Genomic DNA, 20,856 nt, shown 5'->3' with positions numbered 1-20,856 from the left:
TTAGTGCAAATGGGGGCCTTCATGCTCCAGTGTTTGAAGAGGGACCCCCGTATAAAAAGCATAAATGGCAAGCACCTGTACTGGGTGGCAAAGTACTTAGATCCTCAGTACAAACACAAAATGGCAGACATATTACCAGCATAACATAGGGGTGTCAGAATGCAGCATTTCCAGGCCTTTATGCGAGAGATTCTGCATTCTTCTGTTGCGGGTGCTGGCAGAGGAATTTCCACCCACAGCGAAACAGGTGCATGTATCAATACTACCGCTCCTGCAAGAAGAGGGTGGTTTGAAGAGGTTTTGTTCACTTAAAATATGAGATCATTCTTTCAGCCAACCCATCCACAGCTGTTTTCCAGATACAGCCTCAGGGAACTCCTAGTCCAACATGTTTCCTACTGCATCGGGTTAACAGTCGATGTGGATGCTCTGAGAAATGAAGAACCCCTGGACTACTGGGTGTATAGGCTTGACCTGTGGCCAGAGTTGGCACAATTTGCCATTGAACTCTTGTCTTGCCCCTTGTCAAGTGTCCTGTCTGAATGGACGTTCAGCGCAGCAGGGGGGTCTTGACCGCACTCGCCTAGCTCACAACAGTGTGGACTACCTCACTTTCTAAAAGTGAATGAGGCATGCATCTCGGAGGAATTCAACACCTGTAACGACAACGTGTAATTGAATTTCCTCATGCCAGCCCACACATATCCGCCACCACCCAGAACAAGAAATTGTTCTTGTCTTATGTATATACAGTGGCATAAAGAACTTTTCCGTCAGGTGAATGCATAATTTCTTGGGGCCTATACTGGCCAACAGTAAAATTTGTATCCAGTGACTGCCTAATGTAACTCCAGCCACATCATCACGAGTTCTTTTCTTTTAGGTGAATGCCAAATTTTTGGGGCCTATACTCAAGTGTCTTACAGTAAAATTTGTATCCAGTGACCGCCTAATATACCTCCTGCCACATCACCACAAGTTATTTTCTGTCAGGTGATGCCTAATTTTTGGGTCTGCCAATAAAGTCAATGGGGCCTGCCGTGAACACGCTGTTCGTGAACATTTGATCGCAAATACACATTTGCATTCACGAAACATCCCGGCAGATGTACATCCATCACTATTCATTAGAAGTTAAAGGTTTTTTTCATATACAAATGTATTAGCATTTTGGAAATTGTTTTGAGAATCAGCATGCAAGCACTTATGTCATCTGTGTGATTTTTCTAGAAGTGGCTTTGGCAAGTTTTTGATTAGTTGGGAATACATTTATCAAGGTGATTGATTCTGACTACAAGCAAGAGCATCTGTCTGAACCTCAGTGTTGCTCTCTCACTCTCTAAATATGCTCCCTCCTCCGCTTCACTCGCTATACACTTCTATGAGCAGCAGCTATAATCTGATTTGTCAGTAAAGCTTAAAATCCATATACACTCTGTCTTATGTATATAGATTTTACCAGAGAATTTAGAGTAAGTAATCATTGCAGGAGGTAACGGGAATCTGCTAAGTTATGAAAGAGGCATTTTTTGTCATAAGATGTTACAAAGTGTGTACTATTGATTAATGGAAAGTTGTTTATAATTTGACTTGTACTTTTCAATGTGTGGGTCAAAATGTATGGTCTGGGAAAGGTCCCTTCAACTATCAATCTATAGCACTGCTCTTCACCTATTCAACAGAATTACATTTTGAGGCTGTTCAAGGTCTAAGGCAGAGGTGCAAACATTACTGCTGTATTACCTACAGTGAGGGGATTTTTCAATGTTAGATATTGATGACCAATCTTTAGATTGATGGGGACTCAACACCCAGGAACCTCGCCAATCAGCAGTTTTTAGGGAAGACATACTGTAGGTGCTGAAAGCTATACATAGGATGGAAGTTTCTGTACACTGGAATTTCTGGCATTGGGGTGCTGTAGCTATGCACTCATTCGCTTGAATTGGAACTGAGCTGCAATACTCCAGCTTGGCCACTATACAGTAGACAGATCTTTGTCCTTCTGGCTTCATCTACTGTCTAGTTTCTGGCATTGGTGGCTGCTTAAACAGTTGATTGGTGGTGTGAGGATGTCATACCTCCACTAATCTGATTTTCATGACATATCCTGAGGCTAGGACATCAATATCTGCTTCTAGCATGGAAAAAGCTAGTAAATAATTAAATGATTTTGGATAGATAGATAGATAGATAGATAGATAGATAGATCTTGAAAGCGAGAAAACATCCATGCATATTGTCACTCATATAAAAATGTCAAGTTCAAGTTTTAAATAATATCTATCTACTGAAACATTATCATCTTGTACGTTTGCATAACTTTTATTTGTTTAAGTTGTAGAACGTGTCTGCAATTAAAAACACATTAATATAATTAATAATTATGAAGTGAGAAAGTGTATGCACCCCTGTAGACCTTGAGAGGCAGGCATACAATTTACAAGATTCCATTTAAGTTCTTAGGCCACAACATATATGTGTGATGTTTCCACAAAGGAAAAATGTTTAAAGATAATTGACTGATGAATTTTATGCTTTCATTTTATTAATATTTCAACTGAGTGAAGATTTTAATGAGCTATAAAGCATTGGCTTCATTCTCTGTTGTCAGCCTCTCATGGGTGATATTCTAATGAAGTAATTAACCTCAATTTTAAAAATAGCCTCTTTTTTTTCTTGCTCAAATACAGTATATCTTTCATGCTCGGTTACCTAACATCTTTGTCCCCCTGAAAAACTACATTTGGTGTTAGATCTAAAGGTTGGTAAGTGTTAGCTATATAATTGGAAAGCTTGAAAGGATATATATCAGTCAAGTTCAACCATTTCTAAATTTGTGAGCTTTCCTTTGAGCTCAGTGGGGTAGATTTTCTAAACAGATTGCACCAGAAATCTGGCACAATTTGCAGCAAAAACTGGTGTACATGCTTTGCCCCTCACTCAGTTTTAGACAGTTTTGCCACTCATCCAACAAGGGAGCGTGCCTTAGCAAAAAAGACTAGAGACCTAAAGGGATTGTCTGGGGTCAGAGCTGAACCCAGACATATCTAGAATTTCACCCAAGGAGCCCCATGTTATGAGCATTGGAACATTTTATGCTCCAATGCTCTCCTTTTCCCCGCATTAAATCACGCAGGGCAAAGCCATTTTATGGAGTTCCAATGACGTACCAGGCTTTCCTTAGGACTGCTAGGCGGAGACCTCCGCCCAGCAGTGAGCCGGGTGACGTCACGGACTCTGATGTGCAGGCTTTAGTGCTCCCCTAACCTGTAAAACAGCTAGGGCAACGCTGTGCCCTAGCTGGTGACGTCACTGGCAACACTGCTGGGTGGAAACCTCAGCCCAGCAGTGTGTTGTTATAAACAGAAAAAGCCCTTGCCCTGCGCTGAAATTATCGAATGCTCCTTACAGGGTGCCTGCCTGGGTTAAACCCGGGGTATGTCCAGGTTCAGCTCTGAACCCGGACAACCCCTTTAAAAGTGACTTTGTATGGCAAAAAAGGTTTTTGTCAAAAAACTATGACAACAAACAGGTGGTGCAAAGTTAGACTAGACAGTCTAAAGATACACAATATTTATCATCAAGCATAAGCCACAGTGATAAATCTACCAGAGTTTAAGTTTCTAACTTTTAATAATTATTAATAAATCTGCCCTAATGTTCAATCCCACAAGTGTTAAAAAGTACCCTTTACAAATGCATTTTAAAAGCAATGGAGAGATATGTAATTTATTCTGCCTGGTAAAAATAATAGAACAAATTAAAAAAGAAAAACAAAATAATAAAAATGCAAAAGATAACAATAAAGTAGTTTTTTTACCCATTCCAACTACACATAGTATTTTAATAAACATAGTACGTTTTATCAGTAAGTGCTAAAAAATATCCACATACAGTACATCTATATCAATGAAGAAAATAAGTAAGCTGTGGGTCTTGAAATGTGGCAACATCAAAAATATTTTATTGCTTTAAAAAAGTATTAGAAAACAAAAATAACTATATATATATATATATATATATATATATATATATATATATATATATATGTAACCCATAGAATAAAATCATCATGTTAGCTTTGGTGCACAGTAAATAAAGTGCAGAAACAATAGTGGAAATTGGAAGTGGAAAATGTATTAAACGTTAATTAATAAGTTCTATTTGTACCCCCAAAGTAATATTACTAAATAATAAAATTTAGGCCACAAAAACAAGCCCTCATATGGATACAACAACAAAAGGTTTGTACACAAACAGAAAAGGATTCTTTACGATAAGAGCAGTGAGACTATGGAACTCTCTGCCTGAGGAGGTGGTGAAGGTGAGTACAATAAAATGATTCAAGAGGGGCCTGAATGAATTTCTGTAGTGTAATACTAGAGCGGGGTCATTGATCCAGGTAGTTATTCTGATTGCCTGATTGGAGTCGGGAAGGAATCTTTTCCCCCTAAAGTGGGGAAAATTGGCTTGTACCTCACAGTTTTTTTTTTGCCCTCCTCTGGATTAACTTGCAGGATAACAGGCCGAACTGGATGGACAAATCTCTTTTTTCGGCCTTAAATACTATGTTACTAAGTTACACACTATGTTACTAAATATAAAAAAGTTATGGCTTTTGGAATGTTATAACAAAAAAATTTTGCATGACATATTATTATTATGCAAAAATTGAAAAAATTGCACATTTTACATGATTGTAATTACACCTACCAATAGAATACATGTATCATAAAGCTATGTTGCAAAGAGTTGCAACACAAAACATAAAACCAATGGCAGAACTTCTGTTTTTTTAGGAATTCCCTCTTATAAAGATTTCATAAATGTTAATTAATACTCCATGTATATGCCAAAATGGGGCCAATAAATAGTATAACTAATCCTGCGCCAGAAATGCGGTTGTGGAGAGCACACTCTGCATCTTTTCCAGCCCCATAGAGAATGAATGGCTCCTCACCATGCGGAACGGATGTGGACCCATTTGCAGACGTGTGAATAGACCCTAAATGCATTACAAAATTACAGCTACTGTACCTGCATAAATGATCATTTTAAAAGATGTTGATACAAACCAGAAAACCTATTTAAGAAGTCTTGTCAGCAGTTAGGTCAGGTTTAAACTTCTAACACTACTTAAACGCAGTAAAAAGATTGTGATAAATGCATTGTGGTATTTTATAGTAAAAAATAAACAAGTCTGCATTTCCTATTCATCAAATTGAATACTTTGAATCATTACCATGAGCAAAACAAAATGAAAATCAACCTATAATAAAATTATAATTATTAAAAGAGTGTCAGCAGTTTTGACCCCACAAAATTACTGACAGTGCTAGGTAGGAGCTGGGACAAGATGGGTAACTATATCAGTTTTGCAGTTTTTATTATGAGCAGGACTGAGAAACTTTTTTTTTTTTTTGCTGTGCACTGCTCCCACACGGAGGTCTCTACCAGGTTGGATACAATAGTAGTCACACAGAAGAAAGAAGATAAGTTGCACACAATTAAGGCCTGCCTTCTGGAAACTTTTGGACAGAATGGAAATTCAGTTTTTCAGTCATGTTGCTAATGTAAGCTATGATAAAGGAATATTTATTCACGTGCCTAGGGCTACCTACCTACTCTTGACAGACTTCCCTTAATATAATCTTTTTAATTTGCACAATTACCATGTTAAAGCATTGATTCTCAATATCTGACCTCTGGGATAGTGTTGAGCAAATAGAAGTCATATGAATTGACTTCGATATGCGAACTTCAGGAAAAATTTGACTCACCATGAAGCCAAATTTATTTGTGCTTCAATGTAAAAAAACAATTTTCCCTAAAATGGCGGTAAAAACAAAAAAGAATACATACTCACTCACCCATTTGAGCGAAGAGGCCGTTGTGGCCATCTTGATTGAAGATACTGCATAAAATGTTACTTACAGTGACATATGACATAACCATGCCGGCCAGCGTGATTACATCATCACGTCACCATGCAAAATTTTCAAGTGGTATCTTTAATCAAGATGGCCACAACGGCCTCTACACTATGAACTGGAAAAGGTGAGGGTTGTTTTTTTACCCTGAAAGGCCTAAATGGCCTCAGAGGCCACGATCAGTTATGAACACAGCATATAAGGGGTTCAATGACAGAGGGACGACGCGATGGCCGATCCCCATCATTGTGCTGGCTAAAAATAAAAAAAATTAAATGTGAAGTAATTTGTCACAAAGCATATTTCTTTGAGAAATTCAGCGAAGCAGCCAAATCAAATTTTCCATAACTTTGCTCATCTCTGTCTGGGACCTTCACCAATCACAATGACAGGGACACATGTCCCTCATTTGAATGAAGTGGTGTTTGTGCATGAACACTAACACTCCATGCAATACAATACTTTACTCTGCTATCTCCAGAAGTTACAAAGAAATTATTATGGAGGCAGCAGTCATACGTGGCTGCCAATCCATTCTTATAGGGGGACAAAAAAAACACATTCTCATAATTTTGGGGGTCCAAATAGTCAAATCCTTTACCGATCAGACACTTATCCTCTATGCTGTCATTAGAGGTTAAGTTTTAAATTTGATGCAACCCTTTTAAAAGAGTTGCTACAACTCCATTCATTTGCAGAGATACCTGAGTGCTATGCTGAATACAACATTAGTATTTATGTATGACCTCCACTTCATTGGAATGGGAGAAGGAGAACATGCAACCTCTGTTTTTGTGGTTGAGGGGTTTCTCAGGGATCAGAGCCCCACTGATCAATTACTTATCCTAAGGACATGGAATAAGTTTTAAACTTGGTACAACCTGTTTAAGAGTAGAAGAATTAAGATTAAAACATACCTAGAAAGTAGAGATGAGCAAATTGATTCTACTAGTTCAGAATTTGTCCCTAATTTCTTGTGATACATATCCAGATAATCACATAGGAAGTAAGATATGCAATACAGTTCTCCTTCCTAAAGGACTAGAGTACAGAATTGCCCAATATTACATTTCTCTGAGTGAGACATTCAAGCCAGTTCTCAATTAAAAGAGTACTGCATGTTTTTTTTCTCATTAGGGAGACCACCTAGTATTCATGAGAAGTATTGCAGTCCAGCCAATGCTAGGAAACATTTATGCAAATTATATCTGCTGACATCGAATTTTTTTTGTTTTTGTTTTTGAAGGAATGCTAATTTGAACAGCTTTCCCAGAAACATAAAGATATACAAATTAGTGTTTATTTAAAAAAGGAAATAACATTAAACCTATCTGATGCTAGCAGTTATAAGATATGCAAATTTTCATACATGTTTCCTAGTGTTAACTTGACTATAGTACTTTTCATGCATGCTAGGTGGTCTCCCTAATGAGAATGAGCAACTTCATGGCCAAGTAGCTAACTAGGGCAATTTTGTCTTGAGACACTCAGTACTGTTTTTTTTTTGGAAGGAGAAATATTATGTTTGGATCTCCGCAGAGATCTCAGGCCAGGTTCACATCTGTAGCATGCTGATCCAGCACAAATGCTGGATGTGGGCCGGACCAAAAACTATTGCATGTAATGGTTTTTGACTGCCAAAACATGACATTTATGCCAGAAAAGTGTCTGGATCCCATTATAGTCAATGGAGATCCAGATATACATAGTCACAATCGGCAATGTCAGATGCATTAAGCTCCGCTAGCCTCATCCTCAGCGACTGGATTCCAAACGCTATTAAAAAGTGCGGTCATCCACCATCAAGCTTTTTTATGTCATTATTGCTTCATAGGCCAGGGCTGAATCCGTGCAACAAAAACCATCTCTGGATGAATGTCAGTGAGCTAGAGTTTTTTTACATTCCAAATGCTACAATGAACATAGCCTTAGAGTGTTTTATACCAATTTTCAGGACAGTTGGAGCATATTTGACTCAATTAGATTTGATTTGGACTAACATTTTTATTTTTATTTTTTAAATTCAGCAAATCAGAGACAAAATTAATTTAAAGAAGTTTGCACATTTCTTCCAGGAAGTATTCTAAACAGAAAATTCCTAGTTATACAACATTTTTGGTTTTATACAAGATGAAGACTCTTTAAAATGTACCACCAGTCAAAAAAGAAAATGTAGTTTTCTTTTTGTAAAATCCACATACAGTACATGTATAAAGTGTTTGCAGTCATTTTTCTTTAAAATTCAGTAGTTCAGTCTAGTTTGACCAAGAGCTTCCAGTTGACATTTTGACATTCACCAGAACAAAAAGTAAAGTTTTTAACTAAAGCAGCAAAACTTTACTATAAAAACACATATGTGTATTGTTCCTAAGGCATGTTAATATATTGCCTTGTAGACAGACATACGCTCAGTCATATAGCTCACCACTCCTATCATCTTCATCATATGAAGATAAATCTGGGTTAAACAAGACTTATTTCTGTCTTTCTATTGCAGATGGACCCAGTTCAAAAAGCAGTCATAAGTCATACATTTGGGGCTCCTTTACAACAGAGAAGGAAGCAAATCACCCCCTGCAATGTATGTCAACTGAAATTTAATTCTGAAGTAAGTTTATCATTTTTTGGTCCAGATAAACACTATATTGATTATCTAAAACAATCTGCATATAGGGTCATGTTTACTTGATAGTAGAGTAGATAGTAATTTTTTTCTCTTAAAAAAATGTAAGTAGAGATGCCATGATAAAAGTAGAAAATGCAAATCAGACATCATATAGTACATGACAGTCTCTCTCTTTCTAGCAAAGCTAGAACCAATCCTCAAATGGATCCAAAGATCTCCCCATTCATTGCTCTAATTGCACTGCTAGATATTCTTCAGGCTGGTAGCTCAAAGGGTGTGTCCTTTCTCAGGGAGCATCTCCGTTCACCCAAGGCATGTCCTTTCTCAGGGGGTATTGCTAACGTTCTAACCCTGTAACTCAGTTTATAACAGTATATGTAGCTGATGACAGTTTGAGGATTGAACTGAGCATGTGTGACCACCTCAGAGTAGTTGCTGAAATGGACAGAGAAATAGGGAAATTAGCAAACAGCAGGTGATACTATATAAATAAACGCAGTGACTATACTATATTTAAAATCACATGCAATTTCAAAAGAATTTGGTATTTAGGTGTTTGCCTCAAAATATAGAATTTTTTGTGGGCAAATCATTTATAACTCACGATTATTAAGATCATTGTCTATTTTTTATCAAACTTCCCAACCAAATAATTTGATTTTTACTCTACTTAGATAAGAATAGCAAATTATGTTAGAGAACAGTGAACAATGCAAGTAATTGCTGCTCTGGGATTTATATTTATGTGAAATTTGGTCCAGTTTAAACGTAGAAAATATGACTGCTTACAAAGCCGAAATATCAGGTGAGATTCTTACATTGTGTTATACCTCTCGTCTCTAGTATTGTGGTAGTAATGAATGACAGTCTTTCATTCTTGACTAATAAAAGCTCCTCATAAAATTGTGACAATAACATTTTTGAAGATAGTTAGACAAGCAATATAGTCAATCCTTTTTATTCCAGTCAGCTTATTCTTGAACACTTGCTCAATGTGCTATATTTCAAGTGTACATTCATGACTTATTTTTAAGCAGTAAACAATAGTACCTCCTCCTTTTATTACACTTATATGATTTTTATTTTATGACCGTGTCTGTATTTTTTTTCTAGTTTTGCGCAGGAACCTAATAACAGTGCTGGATAGACTATACTTACTGTATATGACTTATAAATTAAATCTCCCATTTACACAACTTTATATTGTTTGCTTTCATTTTCCTACTATCAGTCCCATCCAGTCCTGTTGGATTACAATAGTACAGCTAAAACAGATTGCATCCCTGCTCCAATAAACATTTAATGAGTTCCTGCTAACATTACCGGCAGAAAGTCAGCAACCACTGGCTCATTGCTTTCCACTTTTCAGTCTCACACATGCCTTAAACGTTAGGTGCATAGGGTATTGTTGTACTCTATCACTTCTAGGGTGCAGGGCTTGTCACAATGATAGTTCAACATGGTTGTCTCACTGGTAGTTTGATGCTTGATGATTTGTGGTCTAGAAACTATAATAATCTACATACAACAAAACAGTCATTTTCTAGACAAACATACCAACCATTTGTTGCTCTCTGGCTGGACTTTGTTCCATCCAGATAGCACTGGAGGTTATGATGAAGTCTTCACCATAATATGATAGCTCCTAAACTTTTTCATTGCTCTCATTTACATATACATATGTTGTATGTGTGTTTGAGTGTTATATTACCAAAAGATCCTGCTTACAAAATGAAACAGTCCTCATAGTTGACATTTTTAAGAAAAGTAGCTAAAATTTTGGCAGCTCTGCAAGTGGTGGCAACCACTTCTGCTCACATTCTAGGACAGGTTGCTGGTATCCATTTGAAATACTTCCTGGAGAACCCCTTTAAAATGTACAATAGTGACATTGACTGATTTCTCTATTCAGAAGATAAGAAACGAAAAATAATTAATTTGAGAAATCATGTGACTTTGGATATTGTGTGGGATTGGTGCTATAATCATCATTTAATTGTAACTAATTCCATAATTCCAACATGCTGAACAGCGTTACCAGATGCGAAAGATGCCCCCTTCTTATTATGTATTTAAATGGGACAAGGGCACTATGGCATTGTTAACCCTTGGTGGTTTAAATGCAGAGATCAGAGAATCCTTTGATTTGGGACATTTAACCGCTTAAATAAGCTTAAAACAATTGCAGCATTTAAAGGGGTTGCATGAGTAAAATAAAAGCTCAGGTAACCCCTGTACATTTGGTAAAATAAAGTAATTGATAACTTACCCCTTTCTTTTCTTCCCTACTTCTTACTGCTTTGAGCTCAGTTTCACTGCTATTTATTTTCTTGGCTATAGTTGTTACATACCATGCACAATTAACCGCTGCAGCCAATACCAAATATTGCAAAGCATTATGGAAGCAATCAACTGCAGCTTCAAGTAGTAGGAAAGAATGTAAAATTAAGTTCAATGTTTAACCCCTTAATGCAACAGACATCATAATTTGATTGTGTCATTTGCTGAGCTGGTAAGTTAATGCCTTAGTTTCCAAGGTCCATAGCAGTTTCCAAGGTCCAGTTGGGGGTTCTGATTCGTTGTTAGTGCAGCTTGAATCCTAGTTAAGCCCCGGCATAGCTAACTGCCTGTTAAGCCCTGTCTGTAGCAAGGCTTAATAGGCATGCAGTAAAAATCACAAAGACTGCCATTGTATACTATTGCATCCTAGGCTATAAGTGTCAAAAAATCATATGTTCAAGTGCCCTAAGAAGACAAAAATTTATAGTAAAATAATTAGAGTAGCTGAGTGTGAAAATGTCCGAACTATTAAAATATAAAAATAGTAATCATGTGTGGTGCTTTTTGGCCCTGTTGACACACAAAATAAAATTTGAAGAAAATTGGTACTAATAAAAAGTATAGCTTGCCCCACAAAAAAACCTAGCTATGTCAGTGGAATTTTTTTATTTTTATGGATCTTTATGGAAAATGACCAAACAAAATGCACAAATACTATTTAAAAACAATACCTATTTGGTATAACCATATCCGTCGTTTGTTCCACATGGTAAATTACTTTAAAAGTAGTATTGGGCAAGCATGCGAACACCAGTTGCTTGAGTCAGTGTATATTAATCTAATTTAGCCTCTATTTCTAAAAAGTTTCTGGTGGGATTCAAACTCACAACCTTTTACATTATAGCCAAGAATGTTAACCACTACACTAGAGAGCTACATGGTCTGCTGTTAAAAAAAAGAGAGACTTCTGCTGTTACTAGTAGTAAGTATTCCTATACAGCAGAGGTTATATATATATATATATATATATATATATATATATATTAAAGTAATTGGCCATTCAGCTCTATAGGGTAGTGGTTAACATTCTGGGCTATAAAGGAGAAGGTTGTGAGTTTGAATCCCTTCAGAAATGGAGGCTAAATTAAATTGATCTATTTTATATATTTTTTTGTAATTGTAAAAATGTGTAATTACATATATATAATCATTATTCTGATACATATATATATCTTAACTGGCCATGCAGCTCTATAGTGTAGTGGTTAAGATTCTTGGCTCTAATGTGGAAGATTGTGAGTTCGAATATCGCCAGAAAGTTTTCAGAAATACAGGCTAAATTAAATTTATATATTATTTTTTTTATTGTAAAAAAATGTGTAATTAGTAATATATATATATATATATATATATATATATATATACACAAAAAAAGTAGCAGCACACTACTAAATACGCTAAGATTAGGTAAACAGGTGAATGTGTGAACAGGGTCAAAGGGTCAAATACATTACGCCAATACTTACTATTAAACAGGGAAGAAGCTCTTAGCGCATATAATTGATCAAAAATATGTCGGGTCCATCTACCAGACATCAAGGTAGCTTCTCATCAGATGGGACCTACTCTAACACGAAGTGTCCAGCTCCATTTTTGCTCTGATTAAAAGCACCAGGGAGTGGGCGGGGAGTTCTAAGCTCCAGAGACAATCACAGGTGCAAGCTACCAAGCAACAATGTAGAAAAACAAAAAAAGTAGCAGCACTCTACTAAATACACTAAATAGTGTGCTGCTACTTTTTTGTTTTTCTACATTGTTGCTTGGTAGCTTACACCTGTGATTGTCTCTGGAGGTACTGTTTCGCTTTTCTGTATGTATATATAATAGAGGAATAGGCATCCTCTTTGGAACTTAGCACTCCCCGTCCACCCCCTGGTGCTTTTAATCAGAGTAACAATGGAGCTGGACACTCCGTGTTAGAGTAGGTCCCATCTGATGAGAAGCTACCTTGACGTCTGGTAGATGGGCCCGACATGATTTTGATCAATTATATGAGCTAAGAACTTCTTCCCTGCTTAATAGTAAGTATTGGCTTCATGTATTTGACCCTGTTCACACATTCACCTGTTCACCCATTCTTAGTGTATTTAGTAGTGTGCTGCTAATTTTTTTTTTTTTCTACATTGTTGCTTGGTAGCTTGCACCTGTGAGGAGGTGCTGTTCTGCTTTTCTGTATGTGTGTATATATATCTATATATATATATATATGTAAAAGAAAAAAAAAATAACTAGCAGCACCACCAAGGCAAAAAACAAAGTAAAAAACGGGTGCACTGTCCGGGTATGGTAACTGGTGCTTACCCACTGATACGGAATAGAAAAAATGGACTACACTCCAAAGAATCTTCAGTGAAAAAGGATTTATTCACCCAAAAGGTGGCACAAGCGACGTTTTGGCTCTCGCATGAGCCTTTCTCAAGCCTCTCAAGGCCTCTCAAGGCTTGAGAAAGGCTCATGTGAGAGCCGAAACGTCGCTTGTGCCACCTTTTGGGTGAATAAATCCTTTTTCACTGAAGATTCTTTGGAGTGCAGTCCGTTTTTTCTATTCTATACACTACGTGCAGAATTATTAGGCAAATGAGTATTTTGACCACATCATCCTCTTTATGCATGTTGTCTTACTCCAAGCTGTATAGGCTCGAAAGCCTACTACCAATTAAGCATATTAGGTGATGTGCATCTCTGTAATGAGAAGGGGTGTGGTCTAATGACATCAACACCCTATATCAGGTGTGCATAATTATTAGGCAACTTCCTTTCCTTTGGCAAAATGGGTCAAAAGAATGACTTGACAGGCTCAGAAAAGTCAAAAATAGTGAGATATCTTGCAGAGGGATGCAGCACTCTTAAAATTGCAAAGCTTCTGAAGCGTGATCATCGAACAATCAAGCGTTTCATTCAAAATAGTCAACAGGGTTGCAAGAAGCGTTTGGAAAAACCAAGGCGCAAAATAACTGCCCATGAACTGAGAAAAGTCAAGCATGCAGCTGCCAAGATGCCACTTGCCACCAGTTTGGCCATATTTCAGAGCTGCAACATCACTGGAGTGCCCAAAAGCACAAGGTGTGCAATACTCAGAGACATGGCCAAGGTAAGAAAGGCTGAAAGACGACCACCACTGAACAAGACACACAAGCTGAAACGTCAAGACTGGGCCAAGAAATATCTCAAGACTGATTTTTCTAAGGTTTTATGGACTGATGAAATGAGAGTGAGTCTTGATGGGCCAGATGGCTGGAATGGTAAAGGGCAGAGAGCTCCAGTCCGACTCAGACGCCAGCAAGGTGGAGGTGGAGTACTGGTTTGGGCTGGTATCATCAAAGATGAGCTTGTGGGGCCTTTTTGGGTTGAGGATGGAGTCAAGCTCAACTCCCAGTCCTACTGCCAGTTTCTGGAAGACACCTTCTTCAAGCAGTGGTACAGGAAGAAGTCTGCAAGGTAAGAAAAACATGATTTTCATGCAGGACAATGCTCCATCACACGCGTCCAAGTACTCCACAACGTGGCTGGCAAGAAAGGGTATAAAAGAAGAAAATCTAATGACATGGCCTCCTTGTTCACCTGATCTGAACCCCATTGAGAACCTGTGGTCCATCATCAAATGTGAGATTTACAAGGAGGGAAAACAGTACACCTCTCTGAACAGTGTCTGGGAGGCTGTGGTTGCTGCTGCACGCAATGTTGATGGTGAACAGATCAAAACACTGACAGAATCCATGGATGGCAGGCTTTTGAGTGTCCTTGCAAAGAAAGGTGGCTATATTGGTCACTGATTTGTTTTTGTTTTGTTTTTGAATGTCAGAAATGTATATTTGTGAATGTTGAGATGTTATATTGGGTTCACTGGTAAAAATAAATAATTGAAATGGGTATATATTTGTTTTTTGTTAAGTTGCCTAATAATTATGTACAGTAATAGTCACCTGCACACACAGATATCCCCCTAAAATACCTAAAACTAAAAACAAACTAAAAACTACTTCCAAAAATATTCAGCTTTGATATTAATGAGTTTTTTGGGTTCATTGAGAACATGGTTGTTGTTCAATAATAAAATTAATCCTCAAAAATACAACTTGCCTAATAATTCTATTCTGCACTCCCTGTATATATATATATATATATATATATATATATATATATATGAATGCATAATATGTGGGGAACTACTACTGATGTTTTAGCCATAATATATTATAAGGTTGAAGGTTGTGAGTTTGAATCACACCAGAAGCCTTTGAGAAATAGAGGCTAAATTAGATTTAAATACACTGGGTGTCCCCAAGCACTGACATAGCTATATATGCAGTCAGAGCAGGGACTCCTAAGCCGAACTAGAGTCCTGACAGCCTCCCCTCTTCAGAGCAGAGAGTGCCTGGTTTAATGCTCATGTTCTATCATTGACTTCCATTGTGCTCGGGTGCTATGTAGAGCACCCGAGTTCTACACGAGTACTTTGGTGCTCGACCAACACTATTTAAAAGAAATTGCATTCAAAATTTACATTATAGCTCTTAAAAAACGTGTATACAAAAATGCACAATTACAATTTAAAATAAAATGACACATATTTGGTATCACCATATTCTTTATTTGTACCATATGGTAAAGTGCATTAAATGAGATTGCATTGAAAAGTAGTTCCTCCAAAGACAGAAGTTAAACAATGTTATGCTTTCCAAAATGGTGCAAATAAGAGGTACAAGTAAAAAAAACAAGTCCCAATCCAATAACAAAAGGTAAAGTTCTTAAAATGTGTCAATTAAATAAAATTAAAAACTGTTCAGTCCTGAAAAGACAGTCCATAATGGAATAATTAAACTGCAACATTTGCCTAGCAGAAAATGTTGTTCTGCTAAAAGGATAAGCTTGACTATATTCCTCTAACAAAATGTGTATTTTCTATTATCCGCTATCTTTCAAAAACACATATAGAGTTCCAAGGTCAGTCTTTGTTCATTATTGTCTATTTATTCTTTGAATCTGTTATGGTTCTGTCAGCATATAGTTTAGGGGAAAAAAAAGCAGAATGTCCTTTTTGCTCTGCTGGTTTCAAAAGAACAGTAAACATGATGGCTATGAATGCTTTCCAATTTGAAAATTCTAATAAGTTTACTTAGTGTTTCTGTATACCTAAAATTCAATAAAAAAAATATTATTTTAATATTATTACATTTTTGGTAACTTACTACAGTATTTGTATTAGACATCTCTGGAATCACCATCTGAAGATGAATGTGCATTGTGAAAACTTTAGGTTGAGCCATTTTTCTCCTTAAATCCGAGGCCGATTTTTGCAAATCTGACATGCGTCACTTTATGTGGTAATACATTTGGAATGCTTTTACTTATCCAAGCCATTCTGAGTTTGTTTTCTCGTGACACATTGTACTTCATGACAGTCATAAATTTGAGTCAATATATTTCACCTTTATTTATGAAAAAAATAAAAAATTTACCAGAAATTTGGGAAAATTCGCAATTTTCTAAATTTACATTTCTCAGCTTTTAAAACAGAAAGTAATGCCTCATAAAATATGTATTTCTTTAACATTCCCCATTTGTCTAATTTATGTTGGCATCATTTTGTAAATGTCATTTTATTTTTTAGGAGATTGGAAGGCTTAGAAGTTTAGAAGCAATTTTTCAAATTTTCATCAATTTTCAATAAAATTTCCCAAACCATTTCAGGTATAAAGTGATTTTGAGGGGCTTACGTAAATGAAACCATAGATAAACGACCCCATTTTAGAAACTACACCCCTCAAATTATTCCAAATTGATGTTACAAACTTTGTTAACCCTTGAGGTGTTCGACAAGGAGTAAAGGAAAATTGAGGTGTAATTTCAAAAATAGAATTTTTGGGTAGATTTTATTTTTTTTTGTAAATAATTTTTTTCTTTCTTAACAGCAAAATAAACCTCAATATATATTTCTATGATTCTGCAGTTTACCAAAATACCCCATATGTGGCAGTAATTTGCTCTATGGGCACCTGGCAGTGGTCAGAAGGAAAGGAGTACCATATGGATTTTGGAGGCAGATTTTGCTAGAATGTTTTTTAGGCTTAATTTTGTATTTGACTAGACCCTGAAGTACCCCTATAGTGGAAATCCTCAAAAAGTGACCCCATTTTGGAAACTACACCCCTTAAAGAACATATTAGGGGGTACTCAGCACTTTGATCCCTTAAGCATTTTACGGAATTTGGAAACACTTGCCTATGAAAATGAAAAGTTTCATTTATTCCAATAAAATGTTGCTTCAGCCCCAATTTTTTCATTTTCCCAAGGGGTAACAGGAATATGAGCACTCTCATAATTTTTTACCCACTTTCTCCTGAATATGACAACACTCCATATGTGGTGCCAAACTGTTGTGGGGGCACATTACAGGACTCGGAAGGGATGGAGCTCCATATGGCTTTTGTAGCACAGATTTTGATGGATTGGTTTATGGGTGTCATTGGTTTATATTTTTTAAGTGATTGTCTTATGTGGGGGCTCATGTTTTGCGGGATAAGGCAATGTTTTTATTGGTACCATTTCCATTTTGGGGTACATAAGACTTTTTGAGTGCTTGGTATAACACTTTTATGTTTTGGCATAGTTTTTTTATGTTTTTTTATAGCATTCACCTGAGAGGACATATAATGTGATATTTTTATAGAGCAGGTTGTTATGGGCACAGCAATACCCAATGTGTCAATTATTTTTATTAAAGGGGTTCTGCACTTTGTTTAAACTGAAGTTCTATCCTGGTTTAAAGATATAGTGAGCTATGTCTTGTTGCATTTCTGTTGTTCTAGTTTCAGCAGTATATGGTACCATATATTTAACATTTTGTCAAAATTATAAGTTTATATAATGCACTTTAAATGAGTCTTTTGACACAGAATGAAATGGTTTATCAATGGATAAGCCACAACATTTTGTTCCTGGAATACACAATTAAGAACTGGTCTACTAAACCCTTAGATGAGCCTGAGGTAGTTCATTTTTTCATTTTTGCTTTTCACTCACTGCCTTCCCATAGTCCTAACTTTTTTATTTTTCCATTCAAATAGCCTTATGAAGGCTTATTTTTTGTGGGACAAGTTGTACTTTATGAGGAAGAAAAAGTGGGTTACTGGTGGCTCACCTGCTCAGTACAATGTATAGGTGCTCTGGTTTTGAACTGATTCACCCAATCAGAAAGGGGAACTTTAAAAAAAACAAATATCAGAACATATAAACAACATCAAAAAAGGTTTCGAAACCCACTCACTCTCCAAACACTTCAAAACACACTACAACCAAGACCCATCAGGACTATCTTTTGCAGCACTGGAAAAAGTAAAAACAGATTGGAGAGGAGGAAACCACGTAGCTAAGATGTCCCACAATCAAAGTTTATCTTCGAGTTCAATGCAATTATACCAGGGGGCCTAAACGCCGATTTCGAACTATTTGGGTTCCTATAAATCTTACCTGGAGTGGCTGCCCCCGTTCGACTCGCGGTAGGTGTCCGGCTGTCTACCAGCACCCTTACTGCCACTCAATACGTGTCCACCACCCCATCACCACTAAAACAGCGAGTCCTGAAAATTGGATCCAACAACGGACCCCAAAAAACCAAACCACAAAAGAAAATCCATACAAAATACCAAACCACCAAAAAGATTGAGAAATTTATCATCATACATTGAAAAAAACCTAACAACAATAAGAATCACATAACCCAAAATTGGATCCCAAAACCGGATCCAAGTCTTGGACCAAAAAATTGAATCCGAATATGGGTTCCAAAAACTCCAAAATAAAAAATAAGCACAAAAACCACAGAGGACAACACACACACCACCAAAAAAGATTGAAGTTCCCCCACTAGCACATATCACGGAATGCACTACCCCAACCATTCACACTGCCTGTCACCAATGTCACCACTAGACACCCCCCCCCGCCAACACACACCAAAACGCATGATCCTAAAAAGACACCACCACCTCACATAACACTCCTTAGACATTGAATATGCCCAAAATCAACCTAAAAAAATGCACCATTGGAAAAAACGCAGCAGTACCGCAGGAAATACAAAAGCTACAGAACCCAAATTAGGGTCCCTAGATATTAAATATGCCCAAAAACAAAATCAATCTAAAAAACACACCATTGGCAGAAAACGCAGCGGTACCACAGGAAATACAAAAACCACAGAACCCTGATTAAATTAGAAACCATAAGCTAATAAAGAAGCAAACCAACAACCAGCACAACACTACACCGTCTACAGTAGAACAAGTGCAAATAAAGGAAGCCATCCAATTAGTACAGCAGGCAAACACAAAAAAATTGTATTCCACCTAAAATAATTCGGATCCCACCCGATTTTTACAAACAAAAAAAATTGGATTCCACCGGACTTTTTACAAACTAAACCAACTCCCGAAAAAAACAGATAAAAAAATCGGACACATCCAGACTTTCGATCAAACCACCATACCCAAAAGTTCGGATCACGTAAAATCGGATCCAGTCCACGTCTTTGAAAGATCCACAAGCAGTATAAAAGGCAATACAGTGGCAGTCAGAGGGCTACAACTGATGAAGAAGGCAGCTAAGACCTTCGAAACGCGTCTGGTGACTCCCCTCTAAACCTGCAAGAAATCTTACCCTGGAAGCACTTCCAAATAATCGATTACATCCGAATCTTCTGGATCGAAAAAGACCGCCAGCGAAAGTTTACAAACCGAGTTCGGCAAAGACACGTGAGACACCAGACAAGTGACGTCACACCCACGTGGAACGCCAAAGACCGGGAAACAGACAGCATAGAGCGCAGCAAGGACGCTCCAACAGCCGGGACACCTACATTTTACAAAGAAGGTAAACAGTCAGGGTGCAGCCCTCTTTAATGTGTGGGACGCCACACAAGGTGCAGCATCCGACTGACACCTATATCTTTTTATCTTTTTGTCATTATATATTTTTTTTTCTACTGTGACCAACATCAGTGTCCGGCCAGCAAGCACCTCACATTCTCCTCTGCAATATATTTTTATATACTTCCATATATCCCATATTATACAAGACTATTTTTTATGAACTGTATACAAATTGAACCATTGAACCCACTGAAGGTGGAAACCACCGCATTGTCCCACTCCCGCATCCACCTTTGCACATCCTTTTATTGTGCATCCCCACCTCTGCAAATTGCAATTTTCATTTTTATATCTTTTATCCTTTACCCTTCATTTTTATCGTATTCTCATAAAAATAAATATGTATTTTTACTACCACACCTGTGTACATTGCTCCTTTAGTGTTACTGCTAGATGTAGAGTGCCGGTTTTCACTATACTCTTCTAAGTTGTACATTATCTAATGGCGCCGTTTACGGTTGCGTGAAAAGAAGAAAAAAATTACAAATGCTGTAGAATTGGGAAAAAACACTGTACACTATGCACTAAAATTTACCAACTATCTTCATTCTCCAGATCAGTACGGTTACAACAATACCACCATATAAAATAACTTTTGAGAAAAACAAATAATTTTATCACCATATTCTGATCCCTATAACTTTTTGGTAGTTCGGGGTTGTGTGAGGGCTCATTATTTGCAGGAAGAGCTTTACTTTTTATTGATACCAATTTGAAGTGTGCGACTTTTTGTTCACTTTTTAAAATTGGGGAGCAAATTGGATGTTTGTATTTCATTTTCTGCTACGCCATTTGCTGTATGCCATTAATATTATATTTTACTTGTATAGACATTTTTGCATGCGGTGATCAATATGATGTTGACTTTTTTATTGGTTAAGTATTTATATTTTAAGGAAAGGGGGTTGATTTGAACTGTTATATATTTTTTTATTATTTATAAAAAGCTTTTTAAACTTTTTTTTTAAACTTTTTTTTAAGTCAGCCAGGGTGACTATAATTGGCAATCATTAGATTTCCTATTGTG

General features: G+C 36.9%; 1 protein-coding gene across 1 annotated transcript in view; it reads left to right on the top strand.

The window, feature by feature from the left end:
- ZNF385D (zinc finger protein 385D) overlaps positions 1-20,856 on the top strand; it is a 471,339-nt gene that overhangs the window by 211,054 nt on the left and 239,429 nt on the right. The window contains exon 3 of the mRNA XM_044295143.1: positions 8,431-8,541. Within this exon, the coding sequence (XP_044151078.1) occupies positions 8,431-8,541 (111 nt within the window). The remainder of the gene's footprint in view (positions 1-8,430; positions 8,542-20,856) is intronic.

This window comes from Bufo gargarizans, chromosome 5 (assembly GCF_014858855.1).
Source record: "Bufo gargarizans isolate SCDJY-AF-19 chromosome 5, ASM1485885v1, whole genome shotgun sequence".
NCBI classification, from domain to species: Eukaryota; Metazoa; Chordata; class Amphibia; order Anura; family Bufonidae; genus Bufo; species Bufo gargarizans.
The sequence above is the reverse complement of the archived record's forward strand: the minus strand, read 5'-3'. Positions and strand labels throughout refer to the sequence as shown.